The sequence below is a fragment of the Pteropus vampyrus genome, unplaced genomic scaffold, assembly GCF_000151845.1.
Source record: "Pteropus vampyrus isolate Shadow unplaced genomic scaffold, Pvam_2.0 Scaffold36, whole genome shotgun sequence".
NCBI lineage: Eukaryota > Metazoa > Chordata > Mammalia > Chiroptera > Pteropodidae > Pteropus > Pteropus vampyrus.
This window is the reverse complement of record NW_011888817.1, coordinates 3,283,869-3,301,345: the sequence shown is the minus strand read 5'-3', so window position 1 is coordinate 3,301,345 and position 17,477 is coordinate 3,283,869. Positions and strand designations below refer to the sequence as shown.

Here is a 17,477-nt window from a genome sequence, read left to right as displayed (position 1 = left end):
GCGCCTTGAAGCCGCAGCGCCGTTTGTCCTCCCGGCGCCCCGTAGTGCCGCCTGGCGAGTGACACGTTACCTGGGGGCGTGAAGGGGGCGGGACCAGGTGGGCCGCAGGCCCCTAAAGGGACCTGGGCTCGGAGCACAGGAGGCGGCTCCTCTGGAGGCAGCGCAGAACACCTGGTCCCAAGCAGGTTCTGAAGGAAAATATGGGGCCGGGCGGGCTCGCGAGTGGCCGGGTGGTCCACGGGGAGCAAGGGAGAGCTTCGGGGTCCGGGCGGCTTCCTGGGCAGAGTCCTGCCAGGCAGGCCCGTCCCCGCTGCTTCCAGTTTGCGCTGCTCCCGGCTCCCGCTGCAGACAGAGGCTGGGGCGGCCTGGGTTCATTCATTCCTGGCCTAGGGATTCCTCGCGCGCCCCACTCCGAGCCATAGCACTAATCCCCGCGGGAGACCCAGCGCCCCTTCCCTTCCGTTATGCAGACTGGGGAAACTGAGGAGGCGACAGCTGACCTAGGTCGCCCTGCCGGTCCGGGGCGAGGCTGTTTCACCAACCTTCCTGCCTCCCAGAGCACCCTCCGCGACCACTTTCTGGGGATCCGCACAGTAAGTGGACCTCGGCGGGGTGGGGGGTGGGGGCAGCTTCGGCGTCCGGAACAGAGTCAAACCGGAAGCAGTGGGGGAAAGGGAGAACTTGGGTGACGGACTCACCTGCAAAATCGATTCCAGCCCAGCTGTCAATAGCTGTGTGGCCCATTACTTCACCTCTCTGACCTTAGTGTACTAGTCTGTAAAGTGACAGTGCTATCTGCCTCATTAGGATGTGGGAGGAATTCAAGAAAATAAGGCAGAAGTGTCTGGTACAGAGCCTGGCACACTGCGGGCGCTCAGCCAAATTGGTTGGAGCTGGATGAGCCCAGGAGGGGACCGAGGCAGCCTGGAGGAAGGGGGCTGCGGGCCAGGCTGCCTCGAATGAAAGGCCTCAGTGTCTGGGGCTTCCGCCCCCTCTGCCCGCAGAGTTTGTTCAGGGCGGGGTGCACACCTTGCAGCTGCGTCAGAGCCAATGCCACGTCTACACCGGCCAGCTCAGTGCTGGAGTGGGGCGGGATCCTTAGTTTCAAGCAGAGAAGTTATCTGGCTGGTCCTGACATAGGCAGAGGCTGAACCAGCCTTGCCGACCTGGGGGGGGGGCGGGGGAGGGCATTCCAGGACTGCAGTGCTGCAGCCCCAGAGTTGGGTTCAGCCTGCCTGGCAAAGGACCCCACCCTGAGGCCATCTAGTACATTTCTTGCTTTCTCCCAGCTGACCTTTGAGGGAGAGGGAGTCAGGGGGCTGGGTATATCAGGAGGTATTATACTGAGCCCAGGAACCAGTTTACACCTAGGGATGGCAGAGACTGGAAAGGCCTGAGTCTGAGCAGACAGAACCCCTTCCTGAGCTCGTGTAGTCCCAGTTCTGCTGCCACGTTTGCTTCTGCCCAGAACTTTCAGTTTCTAGACACCTTGGGGACGGCAGAGTGGAAGCTTAGGTTCCATCTTCCCAACCTCGGGTCAGTTGGGATTAGAAAATATGGCACCTGTGCCACAGTCTTCCCACATTGACCATGTGGCAGGCCTTTAAAATATCACCTCATTTAACCCTTACACTACCACATGGTATTTGTACAATTATAAGTTCCATCTTATAGAGATAAAAACTGAGGCCAAGAGAAGATAAGTAATCTATCTCTAAGGCCTAAGACCAAAAAGTTACAGTATCCAGACTTGGACCAGGGCTGCCTCCAGAGCCACCCTATCAAACAGGACACACTACTGCCTCCCTCCGAGGTCAGAATCCAACTGGATGGATGCCCTGAGTGAGCAGCCTCAGCCACCTCTGAGACTCTGTGTCCTGGGCCAGGTGCGATGGCAGAGAAGGTGCTGGTAACAGGCGGGGCTGGCTACATTGGCAGCCACACGGTGCTCGAGCTGCTGGAGGCAGGCTATTTGCCCGTGGTCATCGACAACTTCCATAATGCCATCCGTGGTGAGTGTGGGGTGCCAGGGGCTGGGGCTTCTGCAGGGGATGGAGGTAAAACTCTGGATTCCACCTCTCCCTCCGAGGGATGTGTGTCTGGCTAGTCCTGTGGGAACTGAGCACCCCATCTTCTCTGATTTTGATGGCCTTCATGTGCCCAACCAGGAGGGGGCTCCATGCCTGAGAGCCTGCGGCGGGTTCAGGAGCTGACAGGCCACTCTTTGGAGTTTGAGGAGATGGACATCTTGGACCAGGCAGCCCTGGAGCGTCTCTTCAAGAAGGTGGGGCTTGGCAGGCAGGGGACACTGCCAAGGGCCAGAATCTGTAAAGCAACTTCTGACCCTGGCTTTGCCCCTGCAGCACAGCTTTATGGCTGTCATTCACTTTGCGGGGCTCAAAGCCGTGGGCGAGTCAGTGCAGAAGCCTCTGGATTATTACAGAGTTAATCTGACAGGAACCATCCAGCTTCTGGAGGTGAGACATGGGTCAAGGACACAGACACTGGGAGGGCAGTACCAAACAGTGGGCAGTCAGGCAGGTCCCAAGCTGTATCATCTTGGACACATGTCTTTCTTTACCTCTCAGCCTGCCTCCCCATCTGTAAATGGGAGTGCCCATACCTCAGCCCCACCTGCCTGTGAAGGAGTGAGGGGGTGGGAATAACGTGTGAGGCAGAAGCAACTGACGCCTCCCCTCCACGGCCAGATCATGAGGGCCCACGGGGTGAAGAATCTGGTATTCAGCAGCTCGGCAACTGTGTATGGCAACCCCCAGTACCTGCCCCTGGACGAGGCCCACCCGACGGGTGGCTGTACCAACCCCTATGGCAAGTCCAAGTTCTTCATTGAGGAAATGATCCGGGACCTGTGCCAGGCAGACAAGGTGAGGGCTCTTCTTGACCCAGCCCTGGCTCTGCCCCTGTGTGCCTGAGGATGGGATCCTGAGCAACCCTCACCAAGAAGGAAGCTAGGGCTCAGGAAGTGGCACTGACTATCCAAGGTCACGGCACTGGGGAGGGTCTGATCCCCTGGTCCTTTTTAGGGATAGAGAACAGGCATGGGGAGTCATGGGAGGTAAAGGGCTCTGGATCGAGCTGGGACACACAGCCTGCGCCCTCGCGCCCCATCATCTGACCTGTGTCCCACAGGCCTGGAATGCAGTGCTGCTGCGATATTTCAACCCCACAGGCGCTCATGCCTCTGGCTGCATCGGCGAGGATCCCCAGGGCATCCCTAACAACCTCATGCCCTATGTCTCCCAAGTAAGGAAGAAGGGGAAAGACAGGGTGGCCCTAGGGTTGAGGGGTATAGCTAGTGCCGAGGGCCTGGAAGGAGCTAACTTGACCTCTACTCCAGGTGGCGATTGGGCGACGGGAGGCGCTGAATGTCTTTGGCAATGACTATGACACAGAGGATGGCACAGGTGAGCTCAGGACCAAGAGGATCCAGGAGTGAGAGTTAAGAGGTAGGACTGTACTGAACTGTCCCATCCAACCACCTCTTCTGCAGGTGTCCGGGATTATATCCATGTGGTGGATCTAGCCAAGGGCCACATCGCGGCCTTGAGGAAACTGAAGGAGCAGTGTGGCTGCCGGGTAGGGAAAGGAAAAGCGAGAGGAGGGAGGTGGAGCCCTGGACAGATGGGGCCCAGAGGGGTGGTTAGTCCATCCGCTTCCACAGTCCCTGTTCTCTCCTGGGCAGATCTATAACCTGGGCACAGGCACGGGCTATTCGGTGCTACAGATGGTCCGGGCCATGGAGAAGGCCTCTGGGAGGAAGGTAGGCCATCCACCCGTCCCTGCCCTGACTCTCAGCAGCATACCTGGCCCCTCCCACTAGTCTACCTGATGGGCGCTGCCCTGCCTACTCTGCCTTAGTGCTAGGTTCCTGTGAGCTAGGAGAGAGCTCCTTCGCTGCACCTCTCTTTCCTGAGGGCCTGGTCAGCAGGTGGCTGGGTGAGACAGCTAAGCTACAACTACCCCCTCTCTTGCAGATCCCGTACAAGGTAGTGGCACGGCGGGAAGGCGATGTGGCTGCCTGTTATGCCAACCCCAGCCTGGCCCTCCAGGAGCTGGGCTGGACAGCAGCCTTAGGGCTGGACAGGATGTGTGAGTGCTAGCCTAACCCTGGGAGAATGCTAGGAGGGGGCTGATCTGGTCTGGGTATACCTACCCTGGGCTACCTGAAGTGGTGGGGGCCCTGCATTCCAATGTGGACCCCGACCACATACCTTGCCCCATCGCAGGTGAAGATCTGTGGCGCTGGCAGAAGCAGAATCCTTCAGGCTTTGGTGCACAGGCCTGAGATTCTCTCCTACCATGGACCAGAAAAGGAAGAGAAACAATTTCCTGCTCTCCAGCATCTGACAGGAACCCAAGGGCCTCAGAGCCTGCCCTACCTCAGACACCAGCCAGCTCGCTCAGCCTACCAGGCATGAGGCCAAGGGCTCCACTGACCAGGAGTTGGGGGTCTCTAATTCTTCTCTTCCAGAGTCCAGGAAGCCATCAGGATCACCAAGAGCGAGTGGGGGAGGCAGGGACCTAAGAAAAACACCCTCCCCCGGCACTAATTTATACTGCTATGAATACACTCTCCAAAGTATTTAAAATAAAAAGTTTTCTTACACTAGAGAAGATTCTCACATATGGTCACTCTCTACCCCTGGAATAGAATCAGCCAGGCCTGAGAGTTGAAGCAATTTCTTTAATTTTATCGGAATCCAGGACACGACAAGAAAAACACCCAAAACCACATGGAGACAGAAGACGAGACACAACTCCTCCCCACTTTCCCCTGATCCTAGAATGGGGACGTGAGGATGAGACAGCTGGGGGAGACCTTGAGCCTCAGTCCAGCCCTGCAGGCTCCAGGCCTGTAGGGGAGGAAGGTAATGGGGAGGAAGGGCCCAGCCCCCAAGTCGGAAAGGGTTGAAGGAAGGCCCCCCACCAAGGACTCCGCCCCCTCACCAACACTTCTGCCCAGGGGCAGGTAGCCCACAGCAGCAAGGGGGCTGGGGGGTCACAGACACATTCATGATTGAGAAGCAGCTAGAGTGGAGGCAGAAGTGACACACGATTATCTGGGCAGAATCAGGTGGGGGGGTTTGGGGGTAGGTGGGGCCTGGGAGGGCCCCCTGGGCCAAACCCTGAGGTCACAGGAGGGGGCCCAAAGCGGGGCTAGTGAATGAGGTCCTGAGTGAGTGGGTCAGCGGCTGGGCCCCTTCTCCCGCTGCCTACAGCCCCTCCAATACTGCTGCCAGGGGGGCCCACCTCCAGGGAAATGGGAGAAGAAAGCAGCCCACACCCTGCTGAAGACAGCCAGGTGGCTGAGGCCAAGAAGGCAGGCCTGTCTAGGCCTTGGCCCGCCTGCCCCAGAGGCCTATGAGAAGAGGACAGGTCAGGGAGGGTAGGGACAGGGGCTCGACCGGCTCAGATCCAAGATGGTGCCACATGTGCTGGGTCCCCTATGAGCTGGGGGACTGCGCTGGGGGCCAGCAACTCTGGTTAGACAGGAGGCAGCAGCTTCTCAAGAAACTCCTTCACAGCTGCCATCTCCTGGGAAGAAGAGGGGATTGTGAGAGGATCCTGGCTGGAGGGAGGAGGGAGTGAGGTAGAAGCAGGAAGTGACCCCTCACCACTGACCTGAGGACAGGAGCTGTGCATGACACCTGGGTAAGTCTTGAACTGGACCCTGGCGGGTGTGACAACGGACCGGAGCTTCTCAGCTGTAAGGGCCCCAAACCGTACGGGAACCATGGGGTCTAGCTCCCCATGGCACTGAAGAATGGCCAGGTCCTTGGCACTGCCGTTGGCTGCCTGTGGGCCAGACAGAACTCAGAGGGCAAAGCCAGTGCTTCAGCACAATCCCAAAGCTACAAGGAGACTCGAAGGGCAAGAGGGGGGTTATGGAGACACTCACCTGGGGGAATGCCCGGTGCAGAGGCAGCCAACAGCTCAATGCCACAATGCCAGCCAGAGGGTGGGGGCAGGTAAGGGCCGTGTAGAGGGACAAGGCCCCACCCTGCAGGGAGGAGAGAATGAGGACTCATGAGGGCACAGCTCACCTGCTTACCTACCTTCCACCCACCACCCTCTCTCTCCCCTCACCTGTGAAAAGCCTCCCAGGACGATACGATTGGCAGGGATCCCATTCTTCATCTCGTGCTCAATCAAGGCCTTTACTGGGGGGAGGGGGTGTGACTGGGTAGGGAGAAAATTGCTGGAGGGGCCCAGGGAAGGGAGCCAGACAGAGGTACTGCCCAACACTTTCCTGGGGGCAGGGGTGGAGGAGGAGGAGGAAGGATGCTCAAGAGGGGCTGGGGCCTTACTGTTCTCTGCTGCCTTCTTAATGCCAGCCTCGTCCTCTGGGGCATCTGGACTCAGCCCCATCAGGTCAAACCTGGGAAAGCAGAGACACTGGCAGCTACTGGAAGACCTCGGCTAGCCGCCTATAGCTCTCTCAGCTCCCATTTTCCCCCGTCCCCAAACTTACCAGGAGGGCATCACCATCTTCATGTTGAGTGTCACAGGGATCCGAGGCCTGGGGAAGAACAGCAAGAAGGATCATCATTTTCCGGAGGGATAGGGAAGTCATAGCAGTGAGCCCAGGAGGGGGCAGAGCAGTCCCTGGGGGCCCCTCCCAGCAGGCAGGGCCTGTGTTTAAGGTGTTGCCAGGCAACCTGCCACGTGGGGCTGCAAGTGGTGGTTGGGGCATCAGCAATAGCAATGGAGAAGCAGAGCGCAGCACCCAACATGACGGGGTTCCAGCTTGGTAGGTGAGTACTTGGGGAATGGGAAAAGGGGGTCCTGGCTCTCGGAGGTCTCAGGTCTAGGAGGCCTTAGGCTGGGGCTGGACACTATTCCTAGAGGCTCCGTAAGAGTGAAGGCTGAAAATGGTACTTCCGACTGCCCGGGGCCCAGGCCCCGGGATGCAGCTGGCAAAAGAGACCAGACCTAAGACCAGAGGACCACCCCCCCAGCAGATGCCATCCTCAGCCCCTCCCTTGCTAGGGTAACACTCACGCATGGGGACAGATGTACTTGACGTGAGGGAGCCGGATGGTGGAAAGGGCGTCAGCCCAGCTGTGCCTGTAAGAGAGAAGGAAGAAAAGGCAACAATGCAGAGAAGAAAGGCAAGGCACAGGCATCTCCAACCCTGCCCACTGGGCCCTTCCCCACCTCCCCAGGGGAGACACCTCCCCAGCTTACTCACCCTGTGTCTCCAAGTCCATGTAAAAAAATAACCTGGAAAAGGATCAGAGATGGGGAGATGGGGAAGAGGCCAGTCATCTTGTTATCATTCCTCACTGTCCTCCAACTTCTGGCCACTCCTCCCCCACCCCCAAGGACCTGGGAGCAACTGAGGTAGCAGCCAAAGAGGTTATTAATGCTCTGCCTCCTGGCTTCAAGCTACTCCCTTCTCATCACTACCACCTCCATTTTTCCCACGCCTCCTCCAGCTAGGAGCAGACCCTTACCGCAGCCGTTTCCCGCTCAGCTCCAGACACAGTGGCAGCATCAGTGAGCAGGGGCACAGACATGGTGTTACCACACATACACTGCAGGGCTCCAGGCTGGGGCCTGTGCGAATTCAAGTGAGCGGTCAAGAGCAAGCCCAGATAGAGGAGAGATTCCTGACACAGGGGAAAGCCTCAAACTCAGGGCCCACCCAGGCCATCAGCCCCGAACAGCAGCCCGGGTTCTGTCCTGGGCACAAAGAGAAGGCAGACAAGAAGTCCCAGGCCAGAGCAGATAGGAAGTTTGCCTACATTCCAGGGCTGAGAAGCAGAGATGACCCCCTAGTACCCTTGGTTTTGGCCACTACACACCCTGAGGTCGATGGACAGAAGCAGGGCTTAGGAACTGTGGAGGAGGGAAGCCAGGGCATCATCTGCTGCCTTCCCCCCACCTAACAGTCCTCAGCTGGTAGCTGCCTCCTCCCACCTCTCCAATCATCCCCCTTCTCTAGAGCCCATGGGTCCCCTCCTCCCCAAATCCCAGCCCTGCTGAGAAATGAAGGAGAGAAAAATGCCAGGGAGATATGCTTCCAGCCCCTACCCCCTCCCCACACACACATTTTCTCCAACCTCACTCCCATCCAGTCCCCATCCGGCCTTCACAGCAGTTTCTGGCTCAGCCATTCCCAGAGCCCCAGGGGGCTGCCCATGTCCCCAGAAGGCACAAGGACTCTGGTCCACCACCCACCCCTTACCCGGTGCCCCATGTCCCCCTGAATGGGGCAATCTGCTGCTGCCCACTAACTCCAAATGGGTCCCCCAGCTTGACCACACACTGGGACTCCCGAACACACAAAAGAATGTCCAGCTGGCTGACTCCTCCCTACCCTTAGCATCCTCCAAACTCCCCGGAAGCTTCCACTACCTGTCCCTAAGTGCCTACTGCTCCCTGAGGCACCCACCTCTTCCAACCGGCTTCCACTTTTCCTCTCTAACCTCAAGTGCATCTCTCCAAAGCGGGATCCCTCACCTCTGACCCTGGGGTTCCTCCTCCCACAGGGGAATGCACCTTTCGCCCAAGGCTGGGAGTCCCGTCCTTCCCTACTGGGCTACTCCCACCTCTCAACCCAGGATCCCACCTTCTCCGAGTGGTGCCCCCCTCAAACTGGGGTCTCCCTCCCCACAGTAAAAACTTCCACCCTACTCCAGGGTCTCCTGCTCCCCATAATGAAAACTTCTGCTCCGACCAAGGGTCGCCTCTTCCTTATAGTGACATTTTCTCCCCTAACCCAGGACTCGCTCCTGCCCACAAAGGGGCGTTCTACCTTTGACCCTGGGGAGCCCCCGCCCCACAATGAGATCTTCTACTTCCGACCTTAAGTCCTTCTCATCACACCCGGACCCCCACTTATTACCCCTTTCTATCCCTAAAGTCTTCAAGGCTGGCCAGCGCCTCTTCGTATCTCACTCCCCACCCCCATCTCTCATAATTGAGGTTTCCCCGTCCCCACTCGCCAGGACCCTCGCGGTGGTCCGAGCTCCTCCAGTGCCCTCCCTCTGCCTGCTGGCCCGGGACGAGGGTACCTCCACTCTCTGGGCGTTTCAAGACCTCTCGGGCGATTCTCCTCTTTCTCCCGCACAGACACACACTCTTCCCCCTCGGCCGCCCCCGCCGGAACTTCCGTTCAAGTCCCGGGAACCCAGCCATCGCGCTGCCGGAAGTAGCCTGGCCAGTGGTACGGCACCCGGAAGTGGGCGTCGGGGTTTCACTAGATAGGAGCTGCCATGTTGGATACGGTGGGGCCACTCGCGGTAATTAAGATCCGGAGTCACCTGCAGAATCCAGACAGTGCATCCGAGACTCCCACTTGCTGCCACCACCCATGCGCCTCCTGGAGGAAAGCTCTCCGGAAGGAGAGGCATTCCTCACAGGAGCATAAAATTTCCCACCTTCCCAACCCCATGAGTGGCACTTCATTATGGTCTTGGATCTTCAGCACTTAACTTTCATGACTTATGCCAGGATCGTGGATGGAATCCTATGCTGAACTGAAAAGATCCTTAGAGACTATTTAGTCCTTCAGTCTTATTTTAAAGATGAGGCAACAGACCCAGGGAGGAAAAGTAAATAGCGATCTCGGGATTACACTGTAATGCTGCCTCTGCACCTGCTTCTTGGACTATAAAATAGTAATAATAACCACCCTACCTACTTCGCAGCTTTGCTGGTAGGCTCAAATGAGGCCATGTGGAAATGCTTCATACACTAAAATCAATTTGAGACCTTAATGACTCTAAAAAGGACCCTGGGAAAATAACAGGCCATAGCAGGACAGCTGGACAGACAGCAGTGTTCTTAGCCCTGTCCTCAAGCAATGCCGTGCAGACAGTACACAAAATACCACCACCGATGAGCTCCAGATGTTAAAAGGGCTTCATTTGGGCACAACTGATTGACTCTTTACTCTTCGTTGCACTGGAACTAGGCGGAACTAGGGCTCAGGGTCCACAGAAAGGCTGGAAAGGCCAGGCTGAGTTGAAGAACCATGTCCCTGAAAGAACATGTGGGCATCTGCAAACATGGAATGAGTCATGCTCATCCCTCAGCATAACCTACACGTGTTCCTTTGAACTGAAAGAAAACAGTAAACTTGGAAGCTCAACAGGTCATAGAGAGTCTAAAATATCAGGATTCGGAGCAGGAAACAGGAAAACTTTGGCTCCAGAGGACCACAGCAGGCCAAGACCCAGGACCATCAGATGTCAGGGGGTGAGTAGGTGAAGACAACACAGCTGCTCTCTCTCTCAAATGAATAGCTGCTGAGTCGGCTGATGGAAGAATGAACATTCTTCCTGCACTCCCAACCACCTGAGACACAGAGGCACTTTGAGTATTCTTGAAATTGCCAATTCAGAGGCTCAATCCGAGGCTGTGATTTGTGCTTTAATCGGTGAAATTAATAAAGGACTATTCTGCTGTTAAGATGTCTAACGTTGTATTTTCCCCTACTCTAATTTAAAGCATAACCCTTCTTTTATCTCCAAAATGATCCAACTGAAATAAAGAGGCTGTGGCTGTAACTGAGGAGTGAGTAGGATCCTTAGTGTATAAAAAACTGCATTTTCATTCTGGTTGATTTCAAGGTGTATTTTGGAAATTTTGAGGCCCGACAAAGCTTGGTGGTGGCAGGCTTTACCTAGGACAGTCTGGAGAAATAATGGGCATAACCTCCCAACAGTGTGGGCTAATCCCTCAGAGGAATTCTCTCAAGGATCAGTTTCAACACCAGTTCCCATTATCAACTGTTCCTATTTTTTACAAGGGAAAGAATATCGACCATTTGAAATCCTCTTTGTAGATACTTAAATTTTCTCCAGTTGTTCTCCTAAATTTCAAAATTTAAGTCCAAAGTCTTGGGTCCAAGTTCACACTTCACGTGCTGCTCATTCACTTTCCTTGCCCTCGTTTCTTCTGATGAGCTCCAGAACCTATTCTTCCTCATTTTTTTAAATGTCATTCTACAAGTTACTTCTTTTCATGAGAAATGAAATATAAGTACTTAACCTCGCCCTCCTCTTTATAAAATGTGAGTAGGTGGGTGTAGGAATGTTTTTAGCCTACTGTACAGAATCAAGCTTGACCTTTCCTGGAGAAACTGATCTAGTCTTGATATAATTGTCACATTTACAATCTAACTGGTCCAAAACAATAACAAATTTCAAAGTTCCATATAGGTCCTGGTAAAGTAAGCTTCATCAGTACTATCAAGAACTCAAAAGAATATACAAACAGTAAGTCTGGCAAGGATTTATTAGGAAGCTTATTCGTCACAGTGAATAAAAAGCCATGAACAGAAGAACTGAGATCTCCAAATTCTGGCACTGGCCTTACAACACTAGTTAGAAGCTAATAAACATTAAGGTCATCCCAAGGGGAATCTTAACTAAGTCCCAATCTTACCTCGACCAAGATACCCGCAAATGAAGTAATGACACCCATGCTCTCCCCACACTGCTTAGCTAGGCAAAAGGAAAAGACCTTCTCCTCAAGCTCTTAATTAAGCATCATCTGCTCTTCTAGCTGTAACCATGGGACATTAGTGTATTACAGACAACTCCAAGCTGGACAACTTGACAAGAATGTTGAACGATGACAGGGAGAAAGAGCAAGCAGGGACATGAAATTCTAGTTGGAGACCCTCCTGATGGCTAAAACAAACACAATGCTGAGGCTTCAAAAAGTTTACTGCAGCCCAGGAATAGTTTCCATTTTTAAAAAACAAGTCACACAAAAAATCCTGCCACAAAACAAGACACCTGGAATCCCACGGCCACACTGACAGGAAAGGCAGGCATTATCCATGACTGCCAGATGCTGACCAGCCCAAGACCCAATTTCTGCAGGGCCCTAGGAACCATGATTGTCCCCTTGGCACCCACACAACCCTCCCTGGTGGTGTGGTATCTTCCATAGACCAGGTTTCTGCAGCAAGCCCTAAAGACAAAGCTTGGCAGAGGCTGTGGCAGCCAACTCTCTCCGGAGCCCCATCTTTTTGTCCTTCCCAACAGGTTGTCATACATCATCACTGACACAGGGCCTCCGTGGGAACCGTGGCCAGCCCTTAGGAAATGAAGTGTGTCTGTGGGGTAACCTGATGGACCCTGTGGTCTGCTGGGTTGGCCGATGCTTCATAATTGCAGATGGTCACCTCATGTCGGCGAAGCTGCAAGAAAATTGAGAGGCTGGGTCACCTGGCCACTTCCCAGACCACACATTGGAGGAGTCCTTATTCAGGAACATTTCTAGAAGTCATCATCTAATCTCTTTCCCCTTCTGATACTTTTTCTCTTGAGAAGCCTGCAGAGATCATTATTGATTCACCCCATAACTCAGAAGATTCATTCCCCTCCCTATACTGGAGGCACCACGACAAGAGGACCATATCTAGCTTGTTTATCATCTTATCGCTGATTCCTGGAACAAGAAAGGTTATCAAAAATGTTGAATGAAGGACAGAATTTTGAAGTGAAAAACTAAATTAGTATTAACTGTATTATTCCCACTCCCTTAAAAATACCTACTGCCTGTCAAATGAGAGGGAGTTTACAGTAACGAAACCAAGAAAATTATGAACAGACTGGGAGCAAGCAACATCTCAATTTGCTCTTTTTCCTTTCCTTAAGCTCTCACTACCACGGCATGCAGATATATGCAAATATTGGAGGGTTTCCGACCCTGTCTTACCTCAGTCCATTCTCCTCTCAGGCCAATATAAAAGACCTTTGTGGTATCTGCTCCAAAGTTTTTTGAAATATGAATTGAAAGATGATAGACATTGGAAAAACGAGAAATTCTAGAGGACGAAAGGAATGGAGAGAGAAGACATAGGTTAGAGTTCAGAGAGTATCTGACTACATGTTAAGAATAATTCCACCTCCAGCTTGTGGCAAAACCCAGGCAAATGTCAGAGAACATTCTTGGGGTCTCGTGTCTCATTCTTCTCCTTCAGACAAGCAACTAATTCCATGAACATTTACCAAGAGCACTTGCCAGATCCTGCCCAAGGCAACAGGGATCGAAAAAAATCAACACTGGCCCTGCCCTCAAGGAGCAGGATTAAGAAATGCTGTATGATCAAGCAGGGATTCTAAAGCAAGTCCAGTGTTGACTTCACCTTGGGAAAGAGAGAGAACTAGCGAAGAAATAAGGTAGTCACGTGTGACTTGGCCTAATGTAAGCCAACCATGCACAGAGGAATTCTGAAAACATCTTTCCTAAGACCACCTAGGAACTCATTCAAATGTGCCAATTGCTTAGAGTTAACAAGTCCGTCGCTTGCATTGAACCTCTGCCAAAAACTGACCAAACCAAGGATCAAGCCTAATCCATTGTTAACTTGTTTCTGATGCTAAGAGAGGAGATGGGCCAAAAATAAATTGCAAGCCTGGTAAGTGCTAATGCGTGTATGTTCATTGCAAATGAGGGAGTGCCTGATGTTCCTCAGAAGCCACAGAGAATGGAAGACAGGCCCAGTGCTTACTTTGTAGCATATTCTAATTCTCCTGTAAGGTCCCGGTTCAGACTAAAGGTCTGGTCTGGCTCCCTATCTGTATCATCAAAGGACATCTGTGGAATGTTCTTGTACCTAAAGAAAAGGGAAGAAAAATCAAGAAAAGTGCATTATCCCGTTTTTCAGTTTTTCAAAACTTCCTATTGATTCAACTGCCTTCGGTTCTATCAAAAGAAGATCAAACTTTGGAAATGGCATTTTACTGGCATTTACACACAAATATCTTTAATCCAACAAGAAAAGAGCTGAGACTTGCAACGTAAGCCAATGGCATCTTTGAGTGGGTTAGGATCACATGAGAAGCAATACACAAAGAGATAGCTCAAACTAGGTCACATGCAGTGAATACATGGAGAAAATAAGCAACTCAGCGCATTCAGACCAAGCTGAGGATGTTTAAATAAAACAGCTTACTCATGGTGGCGGGGGGCGGAAATACTTTGGCAGAAACACATTAAACACAGTTAAGAGATAAGATCAGGTAACCCAACGCTCAAGCATTTTTTGTGTTCAAAATTACCCTGTGTACTGAGTCATATTACAATTCTTAAAAAAATGCAATTTGGGGATTTCTGTTTTGAAAAGAGCACAAAAGGATGCAAACTCACAACGGGCTTTTGGAAAGTCAAGTAAAAGTGCTAATGAAGAAAAAATTTTTCAAAAAACTGCTGTCTCCTCTATACTTCAAAAATTCTAAAGGATGGAGAGACACACACCCCTACCATCTTTAGAGTGTTTTATTAACACACTCACCCAGGAGGGGCCTCGATGTTAGCTGCAGCAAAATGCATGTAATTTAAGAAAACAAATGTTTGCTTCAAAGTGATCTAAGAATAATGCAGACAATAATAATAATGGTGAACATTTACGAGCAGCATTATGAGAGGCAGTATAGCACTGAAGTTAAAAGCAGTGTCTCTGGAGCCAGACTTCCTAGGTTTAAAGAATAGCTCTGTCACTTACCAGCTGTATAATTTTGGGCAAGTGATTTAACCTCTCTGTGTCTGTTTCCTCATCTGTAAAATGGGGATAGTGATAGTACATATCCCATATAGCTGACGTGGAGATTAAATTGAATCAATTCTAAGAGACAAACCTATTAAAAAAATCTTACCATGGAAAATTTCAAACACACACCAAAGCAGCGAAAATAACGAATCTCCAAACACTTATCAGTCAGCTTCAGTAACCCACATTATGCCAATTTTGCCTATCTCTCCCATTTTGTGCTTGATATTTTAAAGCAATCCTAAACATATCATTTCACTCATAAATACATCAGTATGTATCTCTTAAAGATAAGGACTTCTTTAAAAAATACCTATCATATCATTTTACAAAAATTAACAATTCTTTAATATCATCTAACACCCTGTGTTCAAATTTCATTGATTTAAGTCTCAATTTAACTTTTCTGGATGTTTCAATGACATGTCATATTTGAACAGGCAATATTTTTTCTTTATTAATGGCACATAAAGTGATGATATAATCAATGATAGCTTCAATAAAGTATATGTGTAAAGTGCTTAGAACCGAGGGCTATGTAAGTACTTGCACCTGCTCTCCCAAAATTGGGCACTTACTGTGTTCCTGACTCATTGCAAGCTCTTTACATGTTTTATCTCAATTCTTTCCACAATCTTATGAGCTTCATACTATTACTACTGACATTTAACATCTGAGAAAATTGAGACATAGAGAAGATAAGTAATGTCTCAAAGCCATGCAGCTAGCAAGTAATACAGCCAGAATTTGAACCCCAGCAGTTTATTCCAGAGCCCAATCTTAACCACAAGGCCACATGTCTAGTTGCCTTCTCAAGTCAGTCCATCTCCCACATAAATGAGTCTCTAATTTGATCAATTTTTCAGAAAAAAAATTTTAAGTTCTGATATTTGTTTCTCCAACACTCTAAAAGCAGTCCTCTTTTTTTTTTGAGCAAGTTGTTTAAAAGGAGTACTAGTTCTAGTGTTGGATCTAGTGTTGCAAGAGGAATATTGAATTTTACTAACTAAAGGCCACACAAACAAGTGGAGTAATTCCATGTCAACAAAATACACACAAAGATTATAACTGTATGAAATAGCAAGGGGACATTTTGAAGCTCGAATAGAATCTATAAAGATCACTTGAGATCTGCAGCTGGGTTATTAAGGAAATTGCAAAGTCATCAACAACTGGCATTTATAGGATGCTCTCTGAACAAATGGTGCCACAGCAAGCACTTTGAAAAGAGACAAACTATTGTTCTTAAAGATGCTTAATCTAAAAAACTCATTAATTCAGGAAGAGATGAGTGTATTCTGATGCGGAACAAGACCAAGATTTTTTTTAGCGGGGGAAGGAGATATTTAACCCAATAAAAAGAAAAAATATTATTCAGGAATAAAGTGCTACCAGAGAAAAGAGAATTAGAAGCTTCCTGTGGGCCTAAGCCCTTGCCACTTACAGTCTCATCTCAGAGGGGTGCGAGTCATCATCCTCTCCCATTATAATGATGCCTTTGAGCTTGACATTGCCTGTAAAACTGCCAGAATGCAAAACATAGGGCTGTCAACATGAGTTTGAACCTCTGCTTTATCTGTGTGACCCTGGGCAAGACCCTTCCCCTTTGTGGGCTTCATGTGTCAGACTTGTACCAGATAATTTCTAAGATCCTGTCCGCCTCCTGCATTCTGCAGTCTAAGAAATTTACCTTCATTTTTATCTTTCAACAAATACATCTTTTTTGGTCTGCACCAAGAAAGCGATGTTTTCCTCCTCAAACCCACCACAGTAATTTACCCCATTTCTACAAACAGATGGTTCTTGACACAACCAATGAATGAATTCTGATAAAGCAACTGGGTACAGTCTATTTAGCCTGAGGCAAACACCAAGGAGATACTTACGGAATATTAAACAGAAGCTCTTCATCTGCATCACTCTCAACAAACTAGACGGGGTGGGGAGGGGAAGGGAGAAAGCAACAAATATTTGCTGAGAGCCTACAATTTCAGGTACATTCTACCCTGTTCTACAAGTGGGGTGCAATAAGATAAATAGTAAACCTCCCTCGGTTTTCCGGCACTTAATAGTCACAGACCATCTAATCAGAGGGTTCTTATTGCGGGAGCCCATGAATGAACTTCAGGGCCAACTAGCCTCCTGAAATTGTGCGCAAAATCTGTGCATATGCGGTCCACAACTTTCAAATGGCTGTGACCCCACAACGGTAAATATTCTAGATAGGATAAAAGGTTTCAGCTCCCTAGGGCTAGTATTTGGTCTTCATCAGGTGATATGGTCAGGCAGCCACTGCAACTAGCGGTTAGAAGTTAAGAAAACGCCCTCATGGCCATTCTCTCTCATTACCCACCGAAGCCCTGGAACAGAACGTTGGCTGTGCACTGCCAAAGCGCCCCCCTTTCCTCTGGGCCTCAGTTCCTCTCTCTTCAAAATGGGGAGACTCGATCCTGTTCGGCTCCCAAAAGGCTGGCAGGAAAGGGGCACGGGAAAGGGCTTGGCAATCGCGCTGTCGTTATTTTTAACTTCAGGAATGAGGCTGCCAGAGCAGACGGGCGGCCCGACGCCCCGCAGGGGACCCCGCCTCGGCCCGCCCCAGGCCCCGAAAGGCCCACCTTGGAGCGGTCGGTCCGCTCCTCCCACGGCTTGAAGACACCGCGGCCGCTTCCCTCACGGCTCTCGTTGAGGCACTGCAGCCGCTCCAGGTCGATGCGCAGGTACAGGCCGTAGGCCAGACCGCGCTGCTCCGGTGGCTCCTCCCGTTCGGCCGCGCACCGGCAGCCGCCCCCACCGTGGCTGTGTCCGTGCGACATAACTACGTCGCCCCCCGCGCGTCCTCTCGAACTGTCTCCGCGGTTCGCACCGCGCTCCGCACCGCGCTCCCTCCGCTCCGGCCGCCAAGCGCGCCGTGGCCGCTGCGTCGTAAAAGGCGCCCCTGTGC

The 17,477-nt window shown here is 51.3% G+C and overlaps 3 protein-coding genes across 9 annotated transcripts; 1 reads left to right on the top strand and 2 right to left on the bottom strand.

Moving 5' to 3' along the window:
• Positions 1–31: 31 nt before the first annotated feature.
• On the top strand, positions 32–4,630 carry GALE (UDP-galactose-4-epimerase). 7 transcript variants are annotated; one of them, XM_011357588.2, is made up of 12 exons: positions 32–185; positions 471–593; positions 1,887–2,012; positions 2,169–2,284; positions 2,364–2,477; positions 2,709–2,885; positions 3,151–3,264; positions 3,359–3,425; positions 3,512–3,597; positions 3,704–3,781; positions 3,996–4,110; positions 4,248–4,630. In XM_011357588.2, exons 3-12 carry the CDS (start codon positions 1,892–1,894, stop codon positions 4,304–4,306), a joined length of 1,047 nt encoding a protein of 348 aa, XP_011355890.1. In that variant the 5' UTR covers positions 32–185; positions 471–593; positions 1,887–1,891; the 3' UTR covers positions 4,307–4,630. The 7 variants fall into 7 exon arrangements, with proteins under 7 accessions (XP_011355890.1, XP_011355893.1, XP_011355891.1 ...); XM_011357591.2 differs by having other exon boundaries at positions 1,819–2,012; positions 4,248–4,629; XM_011357589.2 differs by having other exon boundaries at positions 1,814–2,012; positions 4,248–4,629.
• A 61-nt stretch (positions 4,631–4,691) lies between these two features.
• Positions 4,692–9,180, bottom strand: LYPLA2 (lysophospholipase II). The gene is made up of 10 exons (XM_011357587.2): positions 9,042–9,180; positions 7,479–7,581; positions 7,214–7,245; positions 7,024–7,089; positions 6,494–6,541; positions 6,330–6,400; positions 6,109–6,182; positions 5,921–6,022; positions 5,644–5,817; positions 4,692–5,556 (listed from the first exon to the last, which is right to left on the bottom strand). The coding sequence occupies exons 2-10, from the start codon at positions 7,554–7,556 to the stop codon at positions 5,506–5,508; spliced, it is 696 nt and encodes a 231-aa protein (XP_011355889.1). The 5' UTR covers positions 7,557–7,581; positions 9,042–9,180; the 3' UTR covers positions 4,692–5,505.
• Positions 9,181–11,249: 2,069 nt separating this feature from the next.
• On the bottom strand, positions 11,250–17,472 carry PITHD1 (PITH domain containing 1). The gene is made up of 6 exons (XM_011357585.2): positions 17,152–17,472; positions 16,423–16,466; positions 15,981–16,058; positions 13,499–13,603; positions 12,703–12,811; positions 11,250–12,181 (listed from the first exon to the last, which is right to left on the bottom strand). Exons 1-6 carry the CDS (start codon positions 17,347–17,349, stop codon positions 12,080–12,082), a joined length of 636 nt encoding a protein of 211 aa, XP_011355887.1. The 5' UTR covers positions 17,350–17,472; the 3' UTR covers positions 11,250–12,079.
• Between the last annotated feature and the right edge of the window lie 5 nt (positions 17,473–17,477).

Excerpts from the sequence above, each read along its gene's own strand:
- PITHD1 (XM_011357585.2), bottom strand. The coding sequence starts at position 17,349 with ATGTCGCACGGACACAGCCACGGTGGGGGCGGCTGCCGGTGCGCGGCC. Across the intron at positions 12,812-13,498 it reads GAATTAGAATATGCTACAAA|AATTTCTCGTTTTTCCAATG; the intron begins GTAAGCACTGGG and ends TTCGTCCTCTAG. Across the intron at positions 12,182-12,702 it reads TGAGAGGAGAATGGACTGAG|CTTCGCCGACATGAGGTGAC; the intron begins GTAAGACAGGGT and ends ATTTTCTTGCAG.
- GALE (XM_011357588.2), top strand. The coding sequence starts at position 1,892 with ATGGCAGAGAAGGTGCTGGTAACAGGCGGGGCTGGCTACATTGGCAGC. Across the intron at positions 2,285-2,363 it reads TGGAGCGTCTCTTCAAGAAG|CACAGCTTTATGGCTGTCAT; the intron begins GTGGGGCTTGGC and ends TTGCCCCTGCAG. Across the intron at positions 3,265-3,358 it reads TCATGCCCTATGTCTCCCAA|GTGGCGATTGGGCGACGGGA; the intron begins GTAAGGAAGAAG and ends CCTCTACTCCAG.
- LYPLA2 (XM_011357587.2), bottom strand. The coding sequence starts at position 7,556 with ATGTGTGGTAACACCATGTCTGTGCCCCTGCTCACTGATGCTGCCACT. Across the intron at positions 7,090-7,213 it reads CATGGACTTGGAGACACAGG|GCACAGCTGGGCTGACGCCC; the intron begins GTGAGTAAGCTG and ends TCTCTCTTACAG. Across the intron at positions 6,023-6,108 it reads TCCTGGGAGGCTTTTCACAG|GGTGGGGCCTTGTCCCTCTA; the intron begins GTGAGGGGAGAG and ends TCCTCCCTGCAG.